Source organism: Mizuhopecten yessoensis, unplaced genomic scaffold, assembly GCF_002113885.1.
Source record: "Mizuhopecten yessoensis strain PY_sf001 unplaced genomic scaffold, ASM211388v2 scaffold8449, whole genome shotgun sequence".
Classification (NCBI taxonomy): Eukaryota; Metazoa; Mollusca; class Bivalvia; order Pectinida; family Pectinidae; genus Mizuhopecten; species Mizuhopecten yessoensis.
The window spans coordinates 318660-340895 of NW_018407553.1; the positions used below are offsets into that span (position 1 = coordinate 318660).

General features: G+C 36.9%; 1 protein-coding gene across 7 annotated transcripts in view; it reads left to right on the plus strand.

Moving 5' to 3' along the window:
* Window positions 1–22236, plus strand: part of LOC110455990 (S phase cyclin A-associated protein in the endoplasmic reticulum-like) — a 108034-nt gene that overhangs the window by 79848 nt on the left and 5950 nt on the right. For all 7 annotated transcript variants that reach the window (XM_021506488.1, XM_021506490.1, XM_021506491.1 and 4 more), the window contains exons 25-27: window positions 5148–5385; window positions 5824–5973; window positions 16765–16956. In XM_021506488.1, the coding sequence (XP_021362163.1) occupies window positions 5148–5385; window positions 5824–5973; window positions 16765–16956 (580 nt within the window). The remainder of the gene's footprint in view (window positions 1–5147; window positions 5386–5823; window positions 5974–16764; window positions 16957–22236) is intronic.

Consider the following 22236-nt stretch of genomic DNA (forward strand, 5'->3'; position numbering starts at 1 on the left):
CATACCCTCAAATTGAAGTTCAATAGAGGTTGTAGTGGACCACAACTTCTACCCATACCCTCAAATTGAAGTTCAATAGAGGTTGTAGTGGACCACAATTTCTACCCATACCCTCAAATTGAAGTACAATAGAGGGTGTATAGTGGACCACAACTTTTGAAAGAAGTTTTGATACCCAGAAAAATAAAAGTTTGCGTATCTTTTTAAAATTAATAAATAGAATAAACAGAATGATCCAAGCACAAAAGAGGTAAGATCCACCTACTCAATTTTGCAGCTACAGGAAAGGTCAGGAGGTCATGTCAGAGGAGAAGGAGGTGTATCATGGCTGAACAGAATTAACTTTTTTTAAATTGAAGATGAATTCGAGACAAAAAGTCATCAGGTAGAGCTGTATAAGTCTGTTTACTGATGGAGTCATCATAAACGACCTTAGTTATTTTTGTATGTAACTGGTAATATCTCGGTACTTGTAGGAACAGGCTCGGAACATATCATATGTGTAAAACCGTTATTTCATGGAACCTATATATATACTATCTAAAAAAATCACAGTCCCACTGCACACCGACACAGAGCCAAAAATATTGCTACGAAAATTTAAAAACAAAAATTATCTAGTAGATAGCCAGAATTTAGATCAGCAAATTTTGTAATGTTAGTTTTATAATAAAATGTCAAAAAACCCCACTATTGAACACATTGTTATAAATATTCAATTTGATGAAATTCATTGAGTACATAAATATCTCTGACCAGAATGAGGTCATTGAATAAGATATGATTATTGTATTGTTTAGATTAAGAAAATGATTTACAACGAACTTTCAAAAGAATATTAAATTCTTGTTTTTATTATTCAATTGAGGAACAATTAGGAAGGCTGGGATTGAGGTTTTAACCAGACTGGGTAGCGATAACACAAATTTGATTTCCACTTGATTAAGTTTGAAATTTAATTCTGCAAAAAGTGGATTATCTGATAAAGAGAACCTCTGGAATGTATCACGAGCCAGCTATATATCTGTACAGAGCCGACGGGGGGAAACAATGGCCACGTTGGTGTACGGTAAAGCCACAGCCATAGTCGGGCAGCGTCCAAACCAAAACAGCTTATTAGAATCTGTAGAAACCTTGTAGTAATGCGCTGAAGCGTATCCAGATTTTCAGGCCTATCTTTTATCCAGATTTAACTTAATTCGCATGCATTATGGAGCAATATTTTACAATAAAAAGTGATATTTTTGCAGTTCGGAAAGATGAGTTATTTTTTCTTGCTATGATTATGACAATAATTCTCGGTTGCCATTGGCCTTTATTGAATTACTTGCAGGGATAGCCATCAACAAAGAAGCTAATTTTGGACTTGTCAATGCATCCAGCATTTTTCTACCTATAATCCCGATGCGTTATGACAGGAGAAAATCTCGGGGAATCTTACAATCCCCGCTTATTAACTTATTAATGCGAGCATCAGGGGAAGAGCGTTAGTTAATGGAACGGGGAGAAGTCCCCACAGACCGTTCATTAGATCGTTGGCGGGGCATAAGTGAATTTATTATATCCAAGATACATGCTAGTTACACCCGTCCTGATAAATGCGTCCATGATCAAATATGACTCATTTATGTCGGGCTAATAATATGCTATCAAAACACCAAGTACAATGATGGAGACCAAATATGTTATTTTGTGTAATTTTTCTGAGGTTATGATAATATTTGGAATCTCGGATCCGCCAGCATTTATTCTTTCAAGTGGTTCGGCAGACTTTCTGATGTCTGGTGCTAAACATCAACCACACAATTTTCTAGTTTTCGCAATGGGTAAAAAAAACAAGTTTGATCCCTTAATCGAAATGATTTGAATTGACAGCAGGGTCGCCTGATTCAGCTAGGAAGATTATTAAATTGAGATTAAGACGTTAAAATATAAGATGATTAAAACTTCCCATGTCTGGTTCACGTTTATAGCAGACTTCCAACGTCACATGCCCAGATATTTATTTGGTCGCTGCAGACGAAATTCTCATCTCGAGACGATCCATGAGTGGTGGTCAGTCGATCGGCTGAACACTTAATGGTCAGTTAGGTTATGTTGCAGTCTAGCCAATTGACCATAATTGGGTGCCGGAGAAATTGATGGCCCCGTAGGCTCTTCTGGTAACATTTGTTACTCGGTTTTCAGCTGAGACGGAAAGTGAGTTTGTCACATATCATGCTGGGGCGATGCTACAAATCTTATAAATTACACATAACATATTCAGGGTCATTCTGTAAATCTTTTAATTGAAAAAAATACACTTTGAGAAAAGAAATGTTCCATAAAATACTTAAAGAATATTCCTTGTATAGATATCAGTTTTACTGATTTTGAAGGAGGTGAATATTTACAATATATATTTTTGGGATTGCTGAATTACGATTGGTCAGTGCTATGTTAAAAAAAGAATTACTTATATCTAGTTCACTATAAAATTATATTTCACTTGTAATATTAACAATAATATTTTACCGTCTTATAAATGTACTAGAATGACTTACTGAAATTTTATCAGCCACTCCCTCTAGGTATTACCCATGTTTTGAAATTTTTAGGTGATTAAGAATAATGAAATGATGTGAGAAATAAAACTAAAATGATTCTGTAATCAAAGATACCGGAATCTGATGATTACAGTAATTTATACCACCAAACAACAAAAGTTTGCCTTACGAAGGAGAGAAAAAACTAGTTATAATATATTTATGAACATTTGATCTACTTCATCATTTGGTGTGGGAGTGTTCGCAGCGTGAAGCTAGATAGGATAGCCGAGGGAACAGATGATACTGTAGTCTACCTGTAGTGTGCCCATGCCTGCTATTAAGCCCACCCTAATTTTAAAACAGATTGAAGATGAGGAGTCCTACCTGTATTTTAAGATCAGTATCAATGTCTGCCTATTCTAGAAGCCCCCTCCCTCCCATGTTGAGTATTTTGGAAATAAAAACCCCAGCGCACTAACATCCGGGCTACAAGAGTGATTAATATAAGTTGTAATAACTTCTTTCATAATTGTGGTACACATTACACCTGTGCCACATAACTTTTTTTTAGGTCACCTGAGCTTTAGCTCAAGTGACCTATTGCTATCCGTTTTCGTCCGTCGTCCGTTAACATTTTACATTTCAAACTTAAAGTCAAGTTCTGCTGGGCCGATTGAACTGAAAGTTGGTAGGAATGATCGCCTCATGGTCCTGACAAAGTGTTGTTATTTTTCGGGTCGATCAGAAATCCAATATGGCCGCCACGGCCACCATTTTGAAAACCTATTTCAAACTTAAAGTCAAGTTCTGCTGGACCGATTGAACTGAAAGTTGGTAGGAATGATCGCCTCATGGTCCTGACAAAGTGTTGTTATTTTTTGGGTCGATCAGAAATCCAATATGGCCACCACGGCCGCCATTTTGAAAACCTATTTCAAACTTAAAGTCAAGTTCTGCTGGACCGATTGAACTTAAAGTTTGTAGGAATGATCGACTCATGGTCCTGACAAAGTGTTGTTATTTTTCAGGTCAATCATAAATCCAATATGGCCGCCACGGCCACCATTTTGAAAACATATTTCAAACTTAAAGTCAAGTTCTGCTAGGCCGATTGAACTGAAACTTTGTAGGAATGATTGACTCATGGTCCTGACAAAGTGTTGTTATTTTTCAGGTCGATCAGAAATCCAATATGGCCACCACAGCTGCCATTTTGGTAAACTATTTCAAACTTAAAGTAAAGATCTACTTGGCCGATTGAACTGAAACTTTGTAGGAATGATCGAATCATGGTCCTGACAAAGTGTTGTTATTTTTCGGGTCAATCAGAAATACAATTTGGCTGCCATGGCCGCTATTTTGCTACTAAGTTCTAATAGGCCGATCTCACTTAAAATTGGTCTAGGAATGATCAGCTCATGGTCCTGACAAAGTTAAGTTAACATTATACTATTTTTTACTCAAATTGGTACATATTTCAACAACAAAAATAAATACTGTAGACTCAGGTGACCGTTTAGGCCCATGGGCCTCTTGTTTTAATAAGTATTTATTTTTTTCTGTCCGTTGTTCTTCATCCTTTCACCATTTCAATAAAGTTTTGCCTTCTCTTGTGACATGTAGGTCACTGTGACCTATATTTCCAGCTTCACTGTCTTGGTTAGACTTTGTATTAAGCAGATCAGTTTTGCGGTCCGCTAGTTTTGCTATATTTAATCAAATCATCAGTTTCCTGTTACCCAGAGTGAATGCTGGGTTAGATACGGTAATACTTAAGATGGGGTTTTCTTACAAGAAGACATCAGAAATTAGCTAGATATGATAGGCTCACGGCATTTGTAACTCAAACATGGTACATTACAAATTTGCCTCCTAAGATTGATGGTACAAATTGAATTTTCTAGATTATTAAAAAAATTGCTTGATAAAACTACTGCAGCATCTAATAGAGTTCTGAAAAAACAGTCCAATGTAGTACAAATCTTCGTAATTTTTGTAGTAGATATTTTTGATGGATGACCAGCGATCTTAGTGACAGATTTGTGTGTGTATTTTGGTCTATGTGCGTATTTCATAATAATTTTATCCATTAGCTTAGGAGATAACAGTAGAGAAATGCAACAATTTTTTTACAAGTTTATTTTTCTTGGCTTTTGATTGATGGTGTATATTTTCTCATGTCAAGATAATTTTATGAGGAATATATTTTTTAACAAATATATATAACTTAATACAGAATTAAAATTGAGGAGCTGTTCTACTGTGCAACTTAATGATTAATGATCTCATCAGAATATCTGAAAGGTAATATTACACCTGTATGTTATAAATTGTAGAATTAAAAAACATCACAAATATTTGCTACATCACAATTTGATGACCAAAAGAATTGTATGCCTGTTTTTTGTATTGGAAAGGAAAAGAATAAAAATGCTTGATTTCTTTAAAAAGAATTCTATCAGTATATTGAAATTCTATAGATGAAGAAAATACCAGTTTCAAGCTCAAGACTCCCGTATCAGCCGGAGTGCTGCTCGCCTACGATGTTCCCCAAATTATGTACCCGTATCACATTTAAACCAATCTTGTATTTATTAAAAATTCTTGCTGTCTTCACAGAAACACCTCCCTATTTGACCAGAGGAAGGTGGAGGATCCCACCCAGCTGATCAACACGTATGAGATGACGGAGCTAGTGGGGATTGTGTCTCTCCTGTATGGTATGCTGCTCCACTCCGGCGCCCCCAGTCGCAGTGACTCCTCCCCACCCGAGTTCCCCCAGCACACCATGGCTGTGGCACTGACAGGACTAAGAATGCTCAACAACATGGCTACCCTTGACCTCCACATGTTACAGGTAAGAGCTCTTGTTTACCTCCTCATTTTGCAAAGTAAATTTCTTGACCTCCTCATTTTACAGTTAAACTTCCTTGACCTCCCCATTTTATAGGTATTTTTTTTTTAACTCCCCATTTTACAGGTAAAATATCTTGACCTCCCCATTTTTAAGGTAAAATCTTTTGACCTCCCCATTTTACAGCTATAATTTCTTAAACTCCCCATTTTACAGGTAAAATAACATGACCTCCCTGTTTTACAGGTTAAACCTTTTGGCCTTCCCATGTAACATGGTAAAATCTCACAAACAGACCTTGCTGTTAGATAAAGTTTTTAAACTTTCTGGGGGAAAATGGAAAATAAAGAGTGAAATTCTATGAAAAGCTGCAAAAGATACAAAATATTGTTGCCAACTAACACTGTGCTAATTTGAATCGGCTTGTATTTATTGTTGTAGAAAACCCTGGGAGACGAGGGCATGTCACTAGAGTTCCGTCACATAGCCAGCTACCTCATGTGGTACTGTAGTCACCACACGTCAGACGACATACTTCACGAGGTCATCCAGTGTGTCGGCTACTTCACGGTCCTCTGTCCGGACAACCAGGTACTTTTCCACAGCATTTTGTCCTTAACAGTTAGACAAAGGTTTGGATCCCATCTCTCAAACAGGGCTGTATAATGTTAGCATAGGTTTGCTCATCTAATGGGGGCTCTTGGTGAGTTATCTTTTTCTCCACATCAGTATTACATTTGTGTATGAAAATGTAAATAGAGAAATAAAATCAGCTCAAGTTGTTCTTAACTAAAAGTAGGTTGGGTTTGGTTTGTCTGTGTTTACGTGCTACTCTACGGTCATATAAGTATGTGCCAGATTTTGAGGGTGGAGGAAAACCAACCTGCAGCCAGTACCTGGCAACTGCCCAATGAAGGCCTCGAACCTGCAACCCAGTTAAGGCTAGTGATTGAAGACAGCTTGACGCCTTTACCATCCGACAACTACAGCCAGTCCATAGGTAGCAAAAAGGTCATACAACCTATTCCAGAAAATACTAAGCCCAATTAGAGACATTGAGAAAAACTAAGGAGCTGCGACTAGCTCAGTATTTAGTGTAATTACTTTCCATGGGGGACAGTCTGCATGCTCCAAGTTAAAAACATAGATAAAATTGTTTGTATAATTACCCTTAAGGACACAATAACTCTTTAAAATGACATATTTTGAGTTGTTCTGTCAGATGAAATCATTAGGTCTTAGAAGATAGGAATAGTTCAGCAAATTTAATGGTTGAAAATGCTAAATTCAAGGGTCAGGAAATCAGGATATCACCTAAATAAGGAGAGTTGGCAATTGTGAGTGTGGTCTCCCTTATGAATGTTTTTCATGTTTGAAATCTTCTGCAAAATGGGATTTACAGATAACTTACAGTCAGTGTTTTACATCAGTCATTTTGGACCATTTTCAGGGTTTCATTATTGTATTCACCTCCATAGCTTAAGGCAGAGTAATAAAAAAATTTTTTAAACAACATGCTAGCTAACGTACATGAGGAAGCGGACATTTTAAGCAAGCTTTTCTGTAGTAATTAAAGGTTATTGATTAGACTTTTTGGTTTTGACCTATCTATAAAAATGTGTAACACCTAGCCCGTCTATTTGGGGAACATTTTATCACGCAGAAATATAATCAGAGATGTTGTTGCCAGAGTTACTTGTCCGTGGCGAGTTTACCCCCGAGCAGGTTCTTCAGGGAACTATACAGTACAGTATAATTACTTCGGGATTCCTCCAATTACAAGTTAATCTAAGTTTTTGTATAATTCTGACACGTCTTTCCTTCATTTTCTAGTGTTTAAAAAATATTTTATATGAAAATCCCTCGAGGAGCTTGCTACCAATTTACACTAAAAGCTTTGAAATTTTACCAGGAAAACTTCCTCAAAGGGATGAGGCCAGAAAGAACAAAAATTATTCGAAGATTTTATAGAAAATCTGACAGATCATCTTATTCCCAGCCTTACAGAACCTCAAGTATAATGTTTGCTCAGTATAACTTCAGCAAAGTGCAGGGAAATGGTAAACTGTCCTAAAAATTAACAGTGACGAAAATATTGCAGCTAATTTTGAAACCAAATCTATCCGTTAATATCACAATACTTGCAAAAACTTGTTCTGAAAAGATATCATTTCTAAAGCTTGGAAGTATTTGTTAAAGAAGTTTTAGTTGGAATGAATGAATAATAGCAGTAGGTCTAACCACAAAAATATGGTATGATGTTGAGGTTGTAGTAGATGACAGAAGCATTCTAACAATTCCTGGTGGTCTTATAGATATTTGCAATATTTCTAACTTAGTTTTATATACTGTCCATATATTCAACAGCTAAATAGATATAAACTAATGAAATTTGTAACAGAAGTAGAGAATGATCCCCCTTGAACCAATGTCCAATAAGTCCACATGTATGTTATAGTTCATCTGCTTGGCTTCATGAGGATACTTTAGGGTATACAGAGTCATCTTTAAAAGTAATTCACAAAATGGAATTAAAATAAATAAAGCAACTCCTGACTTGTTTTCTATGTCAGTAACCAGTTAAAAGATGAATTTACTTTATTGCTTCGGGAGTTGCTATTATTTTTTTAAATTTCATAATAAAATATTTAAATATCTTTCAACCCAAAATTACAGTTTCTGACTGATTATTTCATTGTTCTATATACCCTGTTCTTATGAACAAATGTATTTGAAAAGATTTGAGAATAAATTTGCAAATGAAAAAATGTAAAAATGCGGAAAAAAGGAGAATATTCTGTCTGGGAACATCTTTAAATCAATTAAAATTATTGTGACATCATAATCATAACTGGACCTGTTCCACCAATCAGAATCTGACCCTAGTCATTTACACCAGTAAGACTAATTACCTCCGTAACACCCAATGTAAAACTGATTGATATATAGGCCTTGTTGAAAGAGCTAATGGTGATGGGGCAGTAAGGCATTATATTACTACACAAAACAGTTGTGGGGTTAAATTTGAGCTTTGGATATTTATATGACGTTTGGCAGTGATATATAATTGTTGATGACGGTGACAGCATATGGGGAATATGGAATCGTTTCAAATTTAAATCAAAATTAATTAAGTATTGAATTTTTATGGTGACTTTAGACAGCTGATAGAGCAGAGGATAATTTAAAGTTGATATAAAAATCTGATTTTCTTGCAATCGTCAATAACAACAATGACAGGATGATGATGTACATCTGTTTGATATGATGATCCACTAATTAAAAGCACTTTGTGGGGTATCATATCCCATCATGTAAAATAATAATAAAAAACAACAAATAATTTTCACAATGAGAAAGAAGTAAGTTGTAGTACTTAATAGCAATCAATTATTCAGGATGTTTTTATAATGCTTTGTATAAAATATAGTGATGTTATCTGATGTCCACCTATTTCATATTTTTCTGATGGAATGAAATATGATGGGAGACAACTCTTCATGGTACAGTACTGATGACTGTCTATTATTGGATAATATATATTGTTACAAGTAACAACTGCATGTTACATTAGATAACATAAATAAGTGGCTTTCTGATTTATTAATGAAAAGGATTTGAAATAATCCTGATAAAATTTCATGAAGTAAATTTTAATTGGACACCACATGAAAATGAACCGCCTAGCATGATCACTTTCTCATGTAACATTTCATTTTCTGAAATTAATTTATTAAAAATTGCTGGGTTTCAGTTCTCCTCGTGATATAAAAATTATATTTTGATAAAATTAACTATTCTATTCTAATGGTGAGAGCACTTTCAAGATTATATCAAATGTTTGATCAATTAAGGTGCTTCGAGAATCGCAGATTATGAGGTTTCATTTTATACAGTTTGTTTATAGTTTGGATTAATGTTTCCTGAAAGTCTGTTTTGTTTTCTAATTCTCCTTTATTTTTGTTTTTTGATTAAACTGAATTAAAATTAGTATTTTCTTTCTTTCTTTTTCATTTAATTAATGTTTCAATGAAAAGGAAGGGGGGGGGGGGGGAAAGGAAAAACGAAAGAAAGAAAAGCAGAACAACAAGAACTGAGATCATGTGTCATTATAGTATTAAAGAATGGTTTTGTATTGTGTTCTTTTTGGGTAAAATCCAAATGCTAAGTTCCAAAATTCATCAAATACAAATTTGTAAGACATTTATCTAATTCTGTAAGATTAATTTTGAGTGTTTTTGTGATGAAAATGCAATATCTCATTTGTGGATTTGGCCAAATTGTTTATAAACAACGCTGTTGTATTCAGTTGAAAGCACAATCATTTATTTCTAGGGAGGAATAATAACGTATCATTTCAGTGAAATAAAGGCCCGGTTTTACTGTTCATTTCAGTGAAATTCATTGTGTTTTAATTTGTCAGACATGATGTTGAATCTGGTGAACAAATCTCCTGTTTTATAAAGGAACAAAACACACCAGCCAGCTTCTTTCCTTAGAACACCGGGAAAATCCACTCTGAGCTGCTATGGAGTAAGGCCATCTAATCAACTTTAAGTCAATCCGTTGACAGGCACCCTTTCAGCTCCCTGGCAGAAGGTCTGGGGAGAATACCTTGAGCTTTTGCTGGCTCTAAGCATGTGACAAGTAATTGAAAAGACACCTATTTTGTGTGGATTAGGTCATGATCGGAGCCTGTAAAGGTATTGTAGTGGTCCAGAGGGATACACTTCATGACGGGGATCCGAGGATCGCAGATAGAGTGATGCACGGGAACCCATCAATCCCATTGGTCATACAGTCCCGGACATTAACTTACCCTTGTTCCACACCCTCAGCATAACGTCATCTTCATTTTCTCACCGTACCCAATACTGGAAACAGCTATGTGTCATTATGTAGATGAACATTTTACATCAAAGGATATGAATTAATTACAAAAACATGCAGGAAATTAAAAGAAATAAGGAACGCTGGCTTTTCTCACATACGCCGTGGCTGATTTATCAATAATGATGCCCTTTTGATATTCTAATATCATAATGTAGTGCGATTTATCCGACATTAATTTCCCTTGTCTGCTAACCTAGCAGGTATGTGAAATTAAATGACAAACACATTCCATTGTGTTCTCAAGGTATAGCGCCACACACCATTGTCATGACGCTTGTCAGCGGTTTTTGTTTTCGGGCAGACTGCTGTTCAAGCTAGTTGGTGAGAAAACTAACTTACACAAATAATTGAGCTATACATGTAACACTGTCTAAAAGAAAAAATTCAAAATTTCCAAAAATGCATATCACGTTTATTTTAGACAGATTTTTTTTATTTTCGACAGATTTTATATGATTATGAAATTATCAAAATTTCAATCTTTTTCTGGAAATTTTGAATTGGATCTTTTTTTCTCTGATGTGTTGTCAAGCCTCTGAGTCATTAATACATTTCAATATTTGATTTGAAACAGAATCAGATTTTTTCATAATAAAAAATAAAGTATGAACCTAAATTTAGATTTTTCCGTTTCTCTTCAAAGAGAAAGGGTTTTTGTTTAATATCCATTTCGTTATTGGCATACTGGCTTAGATGAAAGTGTTCTGTCAGCTGAAATATTAAACCATTTCACACGGGTAATTAAAATTCGCAAAGAAAGACAATTGTCATATTGTGATTGTTTTCAATTATTTTGATGAAATATCGGCACGGTTGTTCAGTTTCAAAATCAGTTTCTTCACGTTCGAGTTAATCAACTCCCTCTTGTAGATAGGGCGTCTGATGATGAAGTGAAACTTAATTTACACTTCATGGTGATTAATGTCGGCGATTGATGGTAGTTCAAGCGAGAGCATGTTAATTAAGGTTGTAATGTCAAGGAACAGACAACTCTGCAAATGTAAGTGAAATATCGCATGTTGAACAGTGTTTTACATAACATAGGCAGGTCATTTCTTGCTTCAATTGGAAAATTGTGTTTGATAATTGTTCCTTGTATTTAATCATGTTTTGTTGTCAACGGTTACTGTCTCTGTTAGAAGGAAGTTTCTGTGTAAACAGTCGGTATAGGGCGATGTAATAGTTAACCATTAGGTATTGCAGGTATCAACTAAAGTAACAGAAACTGAAAACAGTTGTTCTGCTTGAAGACTTTGGGATGAGTTTCTTACAACTAAACACCTAATGCTTGTTATTACTGACAGCACTACATCCTTCGAGCCAGAGATAATATTATTTGTGGCTCAGCCTACAATGGATACTGTCACCATGCAATCTTAGCTGATTGAAGACAGAAAACCAAAAAATAAACATATAATCCCATTCCAATCCTGTGTATCTGGAATGGAACACTAAACACTATCCTCCCTGTCATTCCCTTATTTCTTTTCACTCCTATCTTTCTGGGATGGGAGTCAATGAAAGAGACACACCGACTCTCGTGACTGTACAGCTCAGGTGAGACTGTACAAGTCAGTGTTTCCCCCTGACTGTATACCTCAGGTGAGACTGTACAAGTCAGTGTTTCCCCCTTACTGTATACCTCAGGTGAAACTGTACAAGTCAGCATTTCCCCCTTACTGTATACCTCAGGTGAGACTGTACAAGTCAGTGTTTACCCCTTACTGTATACCTCAGGTGAAACTGTACAAGTCAGCATTTCCCCCTTACTGTATCCCTCAGGTGAGACTGTACAAGTCAGTGTTTCCCCCGGACTATATACCTCAGGTGAGACTGTACAAGTCAGAGTTTCCCCCTGACTACATACCTCAGGTGAGACTGTACAAGTCAGTGTTTCCCCCTTACCTTATACCTCAGGTGAGACTGTACAAGTCAGCATTTTCCCCTTACTGTATACCTCAGGTGAGACTGTACAAGTCAGAGTTTCCCCCTGACTGTATCCCTCAGGTGAGACTGTACAAGTCAGTGTTTCCCCCTTTCCTTATACCTCAGGTGAGACTGTACAAGTCAGCGTTTTCCCCTGACTGTATACCTCAGGTGAGACTGTACAAGTCAGAGTTTCCCCCTGACTGTATCCCTCAGGTGAGACTGTACAAGTCAGAGTTTCCCCCTGACTATATACCTAAGGTGAGACTGTACAAGTCAGTGTTTCCCCCTGACTATATACCTCAGGTGAGACTGTACAAGTCAGTGTTTCCCCCTGACTATATACCTCAGGTGAGACTGTACAAGTCAGTGTTTCCCCCTGACTATATACCTCAGGTGAGACTGTACAAGTCAGTGTTTCCCCCTGACTATATACCTCAGGTGAGACTGTACAAGTCAGTGTTTCCCCCTGACTATATACCTCAGGTGAGACTGTACAAGTCAGTGTTTCCCCCTGACTATATACCTCAGGTGAGACTGTACAAGTCAGTGTTTCCCCCTGACTATATACCTCAGGTGAGACTGTACAAGTCAGTGTTTCCCCCTGACTATATACCTCAGGTGAGACTGTACAAGTCAGTGTTTCCCCCTGACTATATACCTCAGGTGAGACTGTACAAGTCAGTGTTTCCCCCTGACTATATACCTCAGGTGAGACTGTACAAGTCAGTGTTTCCCCCTGACTATATACCTCAGGTGAGACTGTACAAGTCAGTGTTTCCCCCTGACTATATACCTCAGGTGAGACTGTACAAGTCAGTGTTTCCCCCTGACTATATACCTCAGGTGAGACTGTACAAGTCAGTGTTTCCCCCTGACTATATACCTCAGGTGAGACTGTACAAGTCAGTGTTTCCCCCTGACTATATACCTCAGGTGAGACTGTACAAGTCAGTGTTTCCCCCTGACTATATACCTCAGGTGAGACTGTACAAGTCAGTGTTTCCCCCTGACTATATACCTCAGGTGAGACTGTACAAGTCAGTGTTTCCCCCTGACTATATACCTCAGGTGAGACTGTACAAGTCAGTGTTTCCCCCTGACTATATACCTCAGGTGAGACTGTACAAGTCAGTGTTTCCCCCTGACTATATACCTCAGGTGAGACTGTACAAGTCAGTGTTTCCCCCTGACTATATACCTCAGGTGAGACTGTACAAGTCAGTGTTTCCCCCTGACTATATACCTCAGGTGAGACTGTACAAGTCAGTGTTTCCCCCTGACTATATACCTCAGGTGAGACTGTACAAGTCAGTGTTTCCCCCTGACTATATACCTCAGGTGAGACTGTACAAGTCAGTGTTTCCCCCTGACTATATACCTCAGGTGAGACTGTACAAGTCAGTGTTTCCCCCTGACTATATACCTCAGGTGAGACTGTACAAGTCAGTGTTTCCCCCTGACTATATACCTCAGGTGAGACTGTACAAGTCAGTGTTTCCCCCTGACTATATACCTCAGGTGAGACTGTACAAGTCAGTGTTTCCCCCTGACTATATACCTCAGGTGAGACTGTACAAGTCAGTGTTTCCCCCTGACTATATACCTCAGGTGAGACTGTACAAGTCAGTGTTTCCCCCTGACTATATACCTCAGGTGAGACTGTACAAGTCAGTGTTTCCCCCTGACTATATACCTCAGGTGAGACTGTACAAGTCAGTGTTTCCCCCTGACTATATACCTCAGGTGAGACTGTACAAGTCAGTGTTTCCCCCTGACTATATACCTCAGGTGAGACTGTACAAGTCAGTGTTTCCCCCTGACTATATACCTCAGGTGAGACTGTACAAGTCAGTGTTTCCCCCTGACTATATACCTCAGGTGAGACTGTACAAGTCAGTGTTTCCCCCTGACTATATACCTCAGGTGAGACTGTACAAGTCAGTGTTTCCCCCTGACTATATACCTCAGGTGAGACTGTACAAGTCAGTGTTTCCCCCTGACTATATACCTCAGGTGAGACTGTACAAGTCAGTGTTTCCCCCTGACTATATACCTCAGGTGAGACTGTACAAGTCAGTGTTTCCCCCTGACTATATACCACAGGTAAGACTGTACAAGTCAGTGTTTCCCCCTGACTGTATACCTCAGGTGAGACTGTACAAGTCAGTGTTTCCCCCTGACTGTATACCTTGGATGGATGGGTCTATATAAACTAAGTTCTGTCCTTGCAGAGCTCCCACGGGGTAGCACCACACTAGCAGTTAACTAACAATGAGACCCTGAGTATCGCTATAGGTGTTTTATACCGTCCCGGCTCGACTGGAATACAGGGACTCCTTCTGTTCCATCAATCACTCTAATGCTCCCTAGGACACCACAGGCTTTTCCTCAGGTATTCCTACGCAATGATGTGCTCCATGAGTATAGCAAACGGATTTTAAGTTGTGTTCAGCTTTCTCTGATTAAAAACAACTTTTACACATGTCAAGTTTTGAAGGGTCGGTATAATAAAGCTGTTGATACTTGGGGTCAAAGGTAACTTGAGAAGCAGATGTGCGATGGCGTAATTTATGTGTTTAGGCTGAATTTATGAGGAAATACTTGTAAAATACTTGTAAAATTTCCTTCAGGTGCATACATCTTGTATCCAGAGTGATTATCCAAATTGACGTCTTAATTTCTGGAAATTTATTCCGATCTGACAGTTGAATGTACAAATTGAGAAACTTGAAACAAGAATTATGTACCTGATATGTAATTATGTGTAAGTTTTAATCATTGGTATTACTGGGTGTCAAAGAGGGCTTTTCGCTTCACTACATGTGTTTTGAGGTAAACTGAATGCTATCTTCGTACTTTCGTCAGAGGTTATTTATGCAAGAACCGGTTTTACTGGCTCGATTTATTGAAATTCTCATGTTAACGTAATTTTATGATTTCTCATGAGTCAAAAACATAAACAAGATTTTTAAATGCATTGAAATAGTTGTAAATAGTTCATATGTGGGTGTACTTTATCCTCTAAAGTTGTAAGTTAAAGCAGATAAGATCAGGAAAAAACAGTAAACAGGAACTTTTTGTTATAAATACATATTTGCTTTTATATTATAAGGGCAGAATCCCAAACTATTTAAAATTATTCAATATAAAAAAAGTTTTAATATAGGAAAATCAATACAAATCTAAAACATTTTTTTTTTTGTGGATTTCAAAATGACACTATCAGTTATCCCTAAACTTGGTCACAACTCAAGGTGAAGGTTAAAGGATTGACACTACATGGCATAAATAGAGGATATTTAATGGTGTCTTCAGTAATAACAAATAGATTTCAGGAGTGTGGCTAATATTTTGATATTTATCACGAGTGCACAGCACGAGTGAAAAATATCAAAATATTAGCGACACGAGTGAAATCTATTTGTTATTACTGAAGACACCATTGCATTTTCTATTTATTACATTTTTAAAGCATAAAGCATGAAAAATCCAATGCATTAAAGAAGGGCGGGAATCAGAAGCGTAATTATTAGCGCCATATTCAAATGACGTCACGCTTGACAACAAGACTGCGCACCATTTTGAGTGGCATTCTCAACGCAATTTCAACATTTTCTGGTATGATTGCTTATAAACATGTCATTACTGGTATATATATGTAAATACTTAAGTCTCTGTACCAAACATTTACCATAACAACTACATATTCTACTGTCGCTTCATGTGAATCTGTGACAAAATATCGTTGCCTTTGAATGCAGCGAATAGAAAATACCGTTATGATTGGTCAATACTAAAAAGTGCTTATTATTTTGATATTTTGTCGAATTGATAGAGTCCGACATTTCACTGGCAAAAATGTAATAAATACATTTATCTTAAAATTGGACTTGTATTGATGAATCAACTTTTTAAGTCATAACTATCAAGAACATTGGATTGGAAAAAAAATATCATTTGATTGTTTTTCAGCTAAATAATTAATGTCAGGTTGCACACAAATGGATAAACTGTATGAAGATGTGACGTGTTGAGATGTGATATTTTAAATGTGACGTGTTCAGATGTGATATTTCAAATGTGACGTGTTGAGATGTGATATTTCAAATGTGACGTGTTGAGATGTGATATTTTAAATGTGACATGTTGAGATGGGATATTTTAAATGTGACGTGTTGAGATGTGATATTTTAAATGTGACATGTTGAGATGTGATATTTTAAATGTGACTTGTTGAGATGTGATATTTTAAATGTGACGTGTTAAGATGTGATATTTCAAATGTGACGTGTTGAGATGTGATATTTCAAATGTGACGAGTTGATATGTGATATTTTAAATGTGACGTGTTCAGATGTGATATTTTAAATGTGACGTGTTGAGATGTGATATTTTAAATGTGACGTGTTTAGATATTGGTCATGTTCTGATGCCTGTTGTAATGAGATTTTTTCCGTTACAGGTTGTGATACAGTCTGATGCCTGTTGTCATGAGATTTTTTCCGTTACACGTTGTGATACAGTCTGATGCCTGTTGTAATGAGATTTTTTCCGTTACAGGTTGTGATACAGTCTGGTCAGCCACCAACCATCCTACAACAGATGTGTTCACTACCATTCAAGTATTTCTCTGACCCTCGCCTCACCAACGTCCTGTTTCCGACCCTCATTTCGTCGTGTTACAACAATCAATCCAATCGCCAGATCCTAGAACAGGAACTCAGCTGTATGCTTCTGTCCAACTTCATTGAGGTATGCACTCGCGATCGGTCATGTCAAAAAATATTATTTTCACTTTGTACATCACAAAACTTGGTGGTGTTGACAACGTCTAGGTTATTTAAAGTACCCTCAGGGGTGACCAAGTCTTAAACTGGTAAACATTTTGATTAATTAACTATTTTTAGCTGTCATTCTTAAGTTGTAGATCTGCCTGTGAACTCTTCAAGAGATACTTTTGTTTTTTTCCAAAGACATAGACAAGGACAATCAGCAATATTTGGAAATCCATCCAAATTATTTCCTAATCTGGGACACATTTTAAAACCGCTTGTAATCTCTTAAAACAAAAAATCCTTTTCTGAGACATAGTTGAGCATATAAATGTTCTCCTGCCACTCACACAATTGTATCCAATTTTTACCTGTTCAAAATGTCTTGGTCACTTCTGAGGGTATGCTTTCTCTGTTACCACCGAGGGTATGATTTCTCTGTTACCACTGAGGATATGATTTCTCTGTTACCACTGAGGGTATGATTTCTCTGTTACCACCGAAAGTATGATGTCTCTGTTACCACTGAGGGTATGATTTCTCTGTTACCACTGAAAGTATGATGTCTCTGTTACCACTGAAGTATGATTTCTCTGTTACCACTGAGTTTATGAATTCTCTGTTACCTCTGATGGTCTGAATTCTCTGTTACCACTGAGGTATGATTTCTCTGTTACCACTGAGGGTATGAATTCTCTGTTACCACTGAAAGTATGATTTCTCTGTTACCACTGAGGTATGATTTCTCTGTTATCACTGTGGGTATGATTTCTCTGTTACCACTGAGGGTATGATTTACTGTGGGTATGATTTCTCTGTTACCACTGAGGGTATGATTTCTCTGTTACCACTGAGTGTATGAATTCTCTGTTACCACTGAGGGTATGATTTCTCTGTTACCACTGAGGGTATGATTTCTCTGTTACCACTGAGAGTATTATTTCTCTGTTATCACTGAGGTATGATTTCTCTGTTACCACTGAGGTATGATTTCTCTGTTACCACTGAGAAATCATACCTCAGTGGTAACAGAGAAATCATACCTCAGTGGTAACAGAAAAATCATACCTCAGTGATAACAGAGAAATCATACTCTCAGTGGTAACAGAGAAATCATACGCTCAGTGGTAACAGAGAAATCATACCTCAGTGGGAAAAGAGAAATCATACCCTCAGTGGTAACAGAGGGTATGATTTCTCTGTTACCACTGAGTGTATGCATTCTCTGTTTCCACTGAGGGTATGATTTCTCTGTTACCACTGAGTGTATGAATTCTCTGTTACCACTGAGGGTATGATTTCTATGTTACCACTGAGGTATGATTTCTCTGTTACCACTGAGGGTATGATGTCTCTGTTACCACTGAGGGTATGAATTCTCTGTTACCACTGAGAGTATGATGTCTCTGTTACCACTGAGGGTATGATTTCTCTGTTACCACTGAGGGTATGATTTCTCTGCTACCACTGAGGGTATTTCTCTGTTACCACTGAGGGTATGATTTTTCTGTTACCACTTAGTGTATGATTTCTTTGTTACCACTGAGGGTATGATTTCTCTGTTATAACTGATCATGAGTGTATGATAGATAACAATGATGTAATATCATAACACAATAGATAGGAACAATAAGGTAACATCAAGGAAACAATAGAATATGATGTCTGAATAGTTTTAACAGGAGAGAACATACCAAATAAAGAAAGAAAACAGACAAAAGCTGATCTCCATGTTGTTGATAGACTTGCAGAAAAAGTCACTCGCAATACCATAGAACAATTTTGATAGTGTTAAATAATTTTTGTTGTGTAGCATGGATTGGCAAAGGAAACCGATTGAAAAGGTTAACAAACCACTGTATATACTGTTAGGGGAAAACGTCGGGGAAAACAACATGTCACTCATGTTCTTCTCCCTTCAGTGAATATGGAAATCATTGTGTATGCTTGAATAATGATTTCATCAACCAGATGGTGATGATTGGCAGCATTTCTCCAAGATTATATCGCAGATTTTTAAAACAGTGTAGCCGGGAAATAACAGTTTTTTACCCGCAGGCTCCCCCAATAGTCTATTGTCAATTTTACGATGTTTTGTTTGCGGATGTGAGAAAATTGTCATCAATGGATCAGCCTGATCGCCCCCATGTCAATAGATAGGTAGATAAATTGTCATGCAGATGTAATTACGTAGCTTCTCTCCTGAATATTTAATACAGAAAATATCATAATATCGTCATAAAATGGTCTATCCTGGTTTGGTGATGGGCCACAGATGAGCTATTTGTTGTGATATCAGATCTATTGGCCACATTGCCTGTTTAATACATTAAAGTTTGATTAGTTTTGTAACCGTACATTACAGAATGATTTATTTTGTCGTCACGCCTTTCGTAGTACATGTAATACGTTACAGTTTTATTTTACCGGGTAGTGTCACACCTTTCATAACGATGCATTACAGATTTTTCTATTGTGTAGTGTCATGCTTTTTATATTGGTAAAATTGTTTACAATTGTTTACAGAGTCAAATTATTCTGATCACAACCTTACAATCATAAAAGCATCCATTCCAAGCTCGCTCCAAAAAAGGAAAAACAATTATAGAATTAAGAAGAAAAAAAGATAACAAAGCAGTTTTTACTTTCATTGAGAATAACATTTTAACAAACAAACTGCACTGGGGGAGAAGAGAAATATTTGTTTTTACAACTGGTTCAAAAGACCAATTGTGAGCTTTACCAAGTTTTGGTTTCTGAATTCTTTGGGCTAATAAAAAAAACATAGTCTCTAGTAAGTGGAAACACTAAAAAAAAAAATCTTGACAAGAAAAGAGTGAGAGATACAGGCCCTGGGGACCATGTCTTTTATAGTTTTTCAGGGAAGGACCACATTCATATAGGTTCCTTACAGCTTTAGTTCTAGATTAGTAAACATATATTTATCTACCTAGGAGTTCCTGCGGTTGTGTATACTTTCATGCTAGGGTACATTTTCTGATCAATTAAAACATTGACTGAATGTTTCGCTGATATTGCCTTATTGATATTGTAACAACAAGATCGAAAATTAGAATAGTCTTCTTTTAGTTAACCATACTACAATTGACCGACTCATCTTCCTCCTGGTATTGTGCCCGCCCCCTCAAGTGTTTGCTCTCCACCCGACACTCGTCGCCATTGTTAGGACAATTCATTAACAGACCTCAAGTCCTATTGTACTGCACGGCTTTAAAAAATAAATGGTGTCATTTTCATTCAGTGACTACGCTGTATTTTTTAAAAGGATTCTGTTGATTTATAGGTAATTCTGCGATTTTTATGCAAGGTGCGTAGCCAGTTTGTTTATTGGCACCGACTGCTACGGGGATTTTACCTCTGTTTGTTTACTGATGTCATTGAAACTATCTCCAAACATATGTAACTTGAAACTTCGCTCAGAACAAATACCTTTGTGTCGGTATGAAAATCTGCTGCGTGTATCTGGTACCTGAATAGGAGGAGATCAATGCTTCGACAATCACCAACTCCCGGAGGAAAAGGGAGACAATAAGCGAACTTCCTGTTGAATCTGTTGGTCTGGCCAATTGTTTAACAAGTTGCAGTGTAAACACTCGAGCCAGCTTCCCCTTGTCTGCTTAATAATTACAACGGAACACTGATTAATGAAATGACAATGTACATGGTGCGAATCTCTCCGTTAGCATTGGCCGCAATCTCCAGCGTCTCGAAACTGGACCGCAGCGTTACGTTGTTATAACAGCGTATTGATTGGCTCGTATTTACCTGTCCCCTTTGAAGAGTTCCGCCGTGTACCTGCAAACAAACAGTGAAATAACAATGGCTTTGAAAGTCAAAATCCACCCTTATTTATTGGGGTTAGGTATTTTCAAAAATTTTAATCATTAGGGAGAAAATCTGGAAACCTTTCCATTGGGTTCAGTTCCTAGCATGCAGTCAGACATCCGCGGTCTCTTGTGGTTAGAAATATTGGTCCCTTTTAAAACAAAACTGTTGTATGAATTCATAATAGTTTGCAGTCTCAAAAACATCTGAAATATATACTTACAAATCTGTAGTTGCCTTTAGTATATAAGTTGTATAAACTTTATAATAACAAAATGACAAAGATTCTTTGATTATATCAAAATTGTAACCTTCCAATATTCAAAATTGATGTAAATATAAAAAAAAATCAAGATCAGTAACTCATGTTGGTACTAAGAAAAACATGATTATAATACATGTACATATCGTACATCAAAATATGACAATAAAAAAAACTGCAAGAATTGTGAAAAGTGATATTCTTGAAAATGAATGTCATTGTGAAAAACTACTGATAGTTTTGGTTGAATATTGTGACAGAAAATATACTTCTGAACACCCCAATATGATCTGTTTGCTTTCCACTTCCTTTCAATACTTTTTTCTCAAACACAGAAATCCTCAAGATAACTGTCGGCATTGATTTGTGCACTTTAAAGAGTTGATTAAACCATGTCCGACTGTGAGAAATGTGGTCGTCCGGTGATGTTCCGGTGGGTTTTGTGATAGTCGAGCCTACCGTGCTTACGTGTACGGAACACAGCTCCATATCATGTATGTCAGCTCGGGGAAGGGAGGATTACGGCAGCGGTTAAGTAATTCTGGGTAATTATGTAAGTGCTAAGTCCGGCCCTTGAAGGGTACTTGTATTCACCATGCCTGTCAACCGTACACCCCCTCACCAATCTAGTCCTGGCACTTGTGCCGTTTTCAGGCATCTTGAGATGGAGTGCTGTAATTAACGTGTCAAGATTGCTCCGACGTTTTGCGCATGTTGTATTTTCCTAAGGGTTTTATAACTTCTAAAGGTGCAACTAGTTTGCATGTTCCTGCATACTGTACCGAAGTTGTGACAGTTCGAAAAAAAACCATCTTTCCCCGGAATTTCAAAGGTGCGTTTAACAGTTGTCCTCACTGTGACATCATGGCCACAGATTGGTGCAGTGTTTATTAGAAGTTTTATTTTTTATAGGTGATACAAATCCTTTATACAAAGATAGACACTAAAGATTCATTTTAAAAAAACTGTACTCTGTAGGAACTGGGCTCAAAATCGTCTGTAAGCAGACCTTCAGCTTCTCATAAGTGTATGATGTTCATCCTGCTAAATTTTCAGCCATGTGTCTTTTAAAATACATGTATGTTCACTATTTGTTAAATTTATGTCTCAGTTTTGAGATTTTACTTTATTTTATTTAAAGTAAAAGATGTT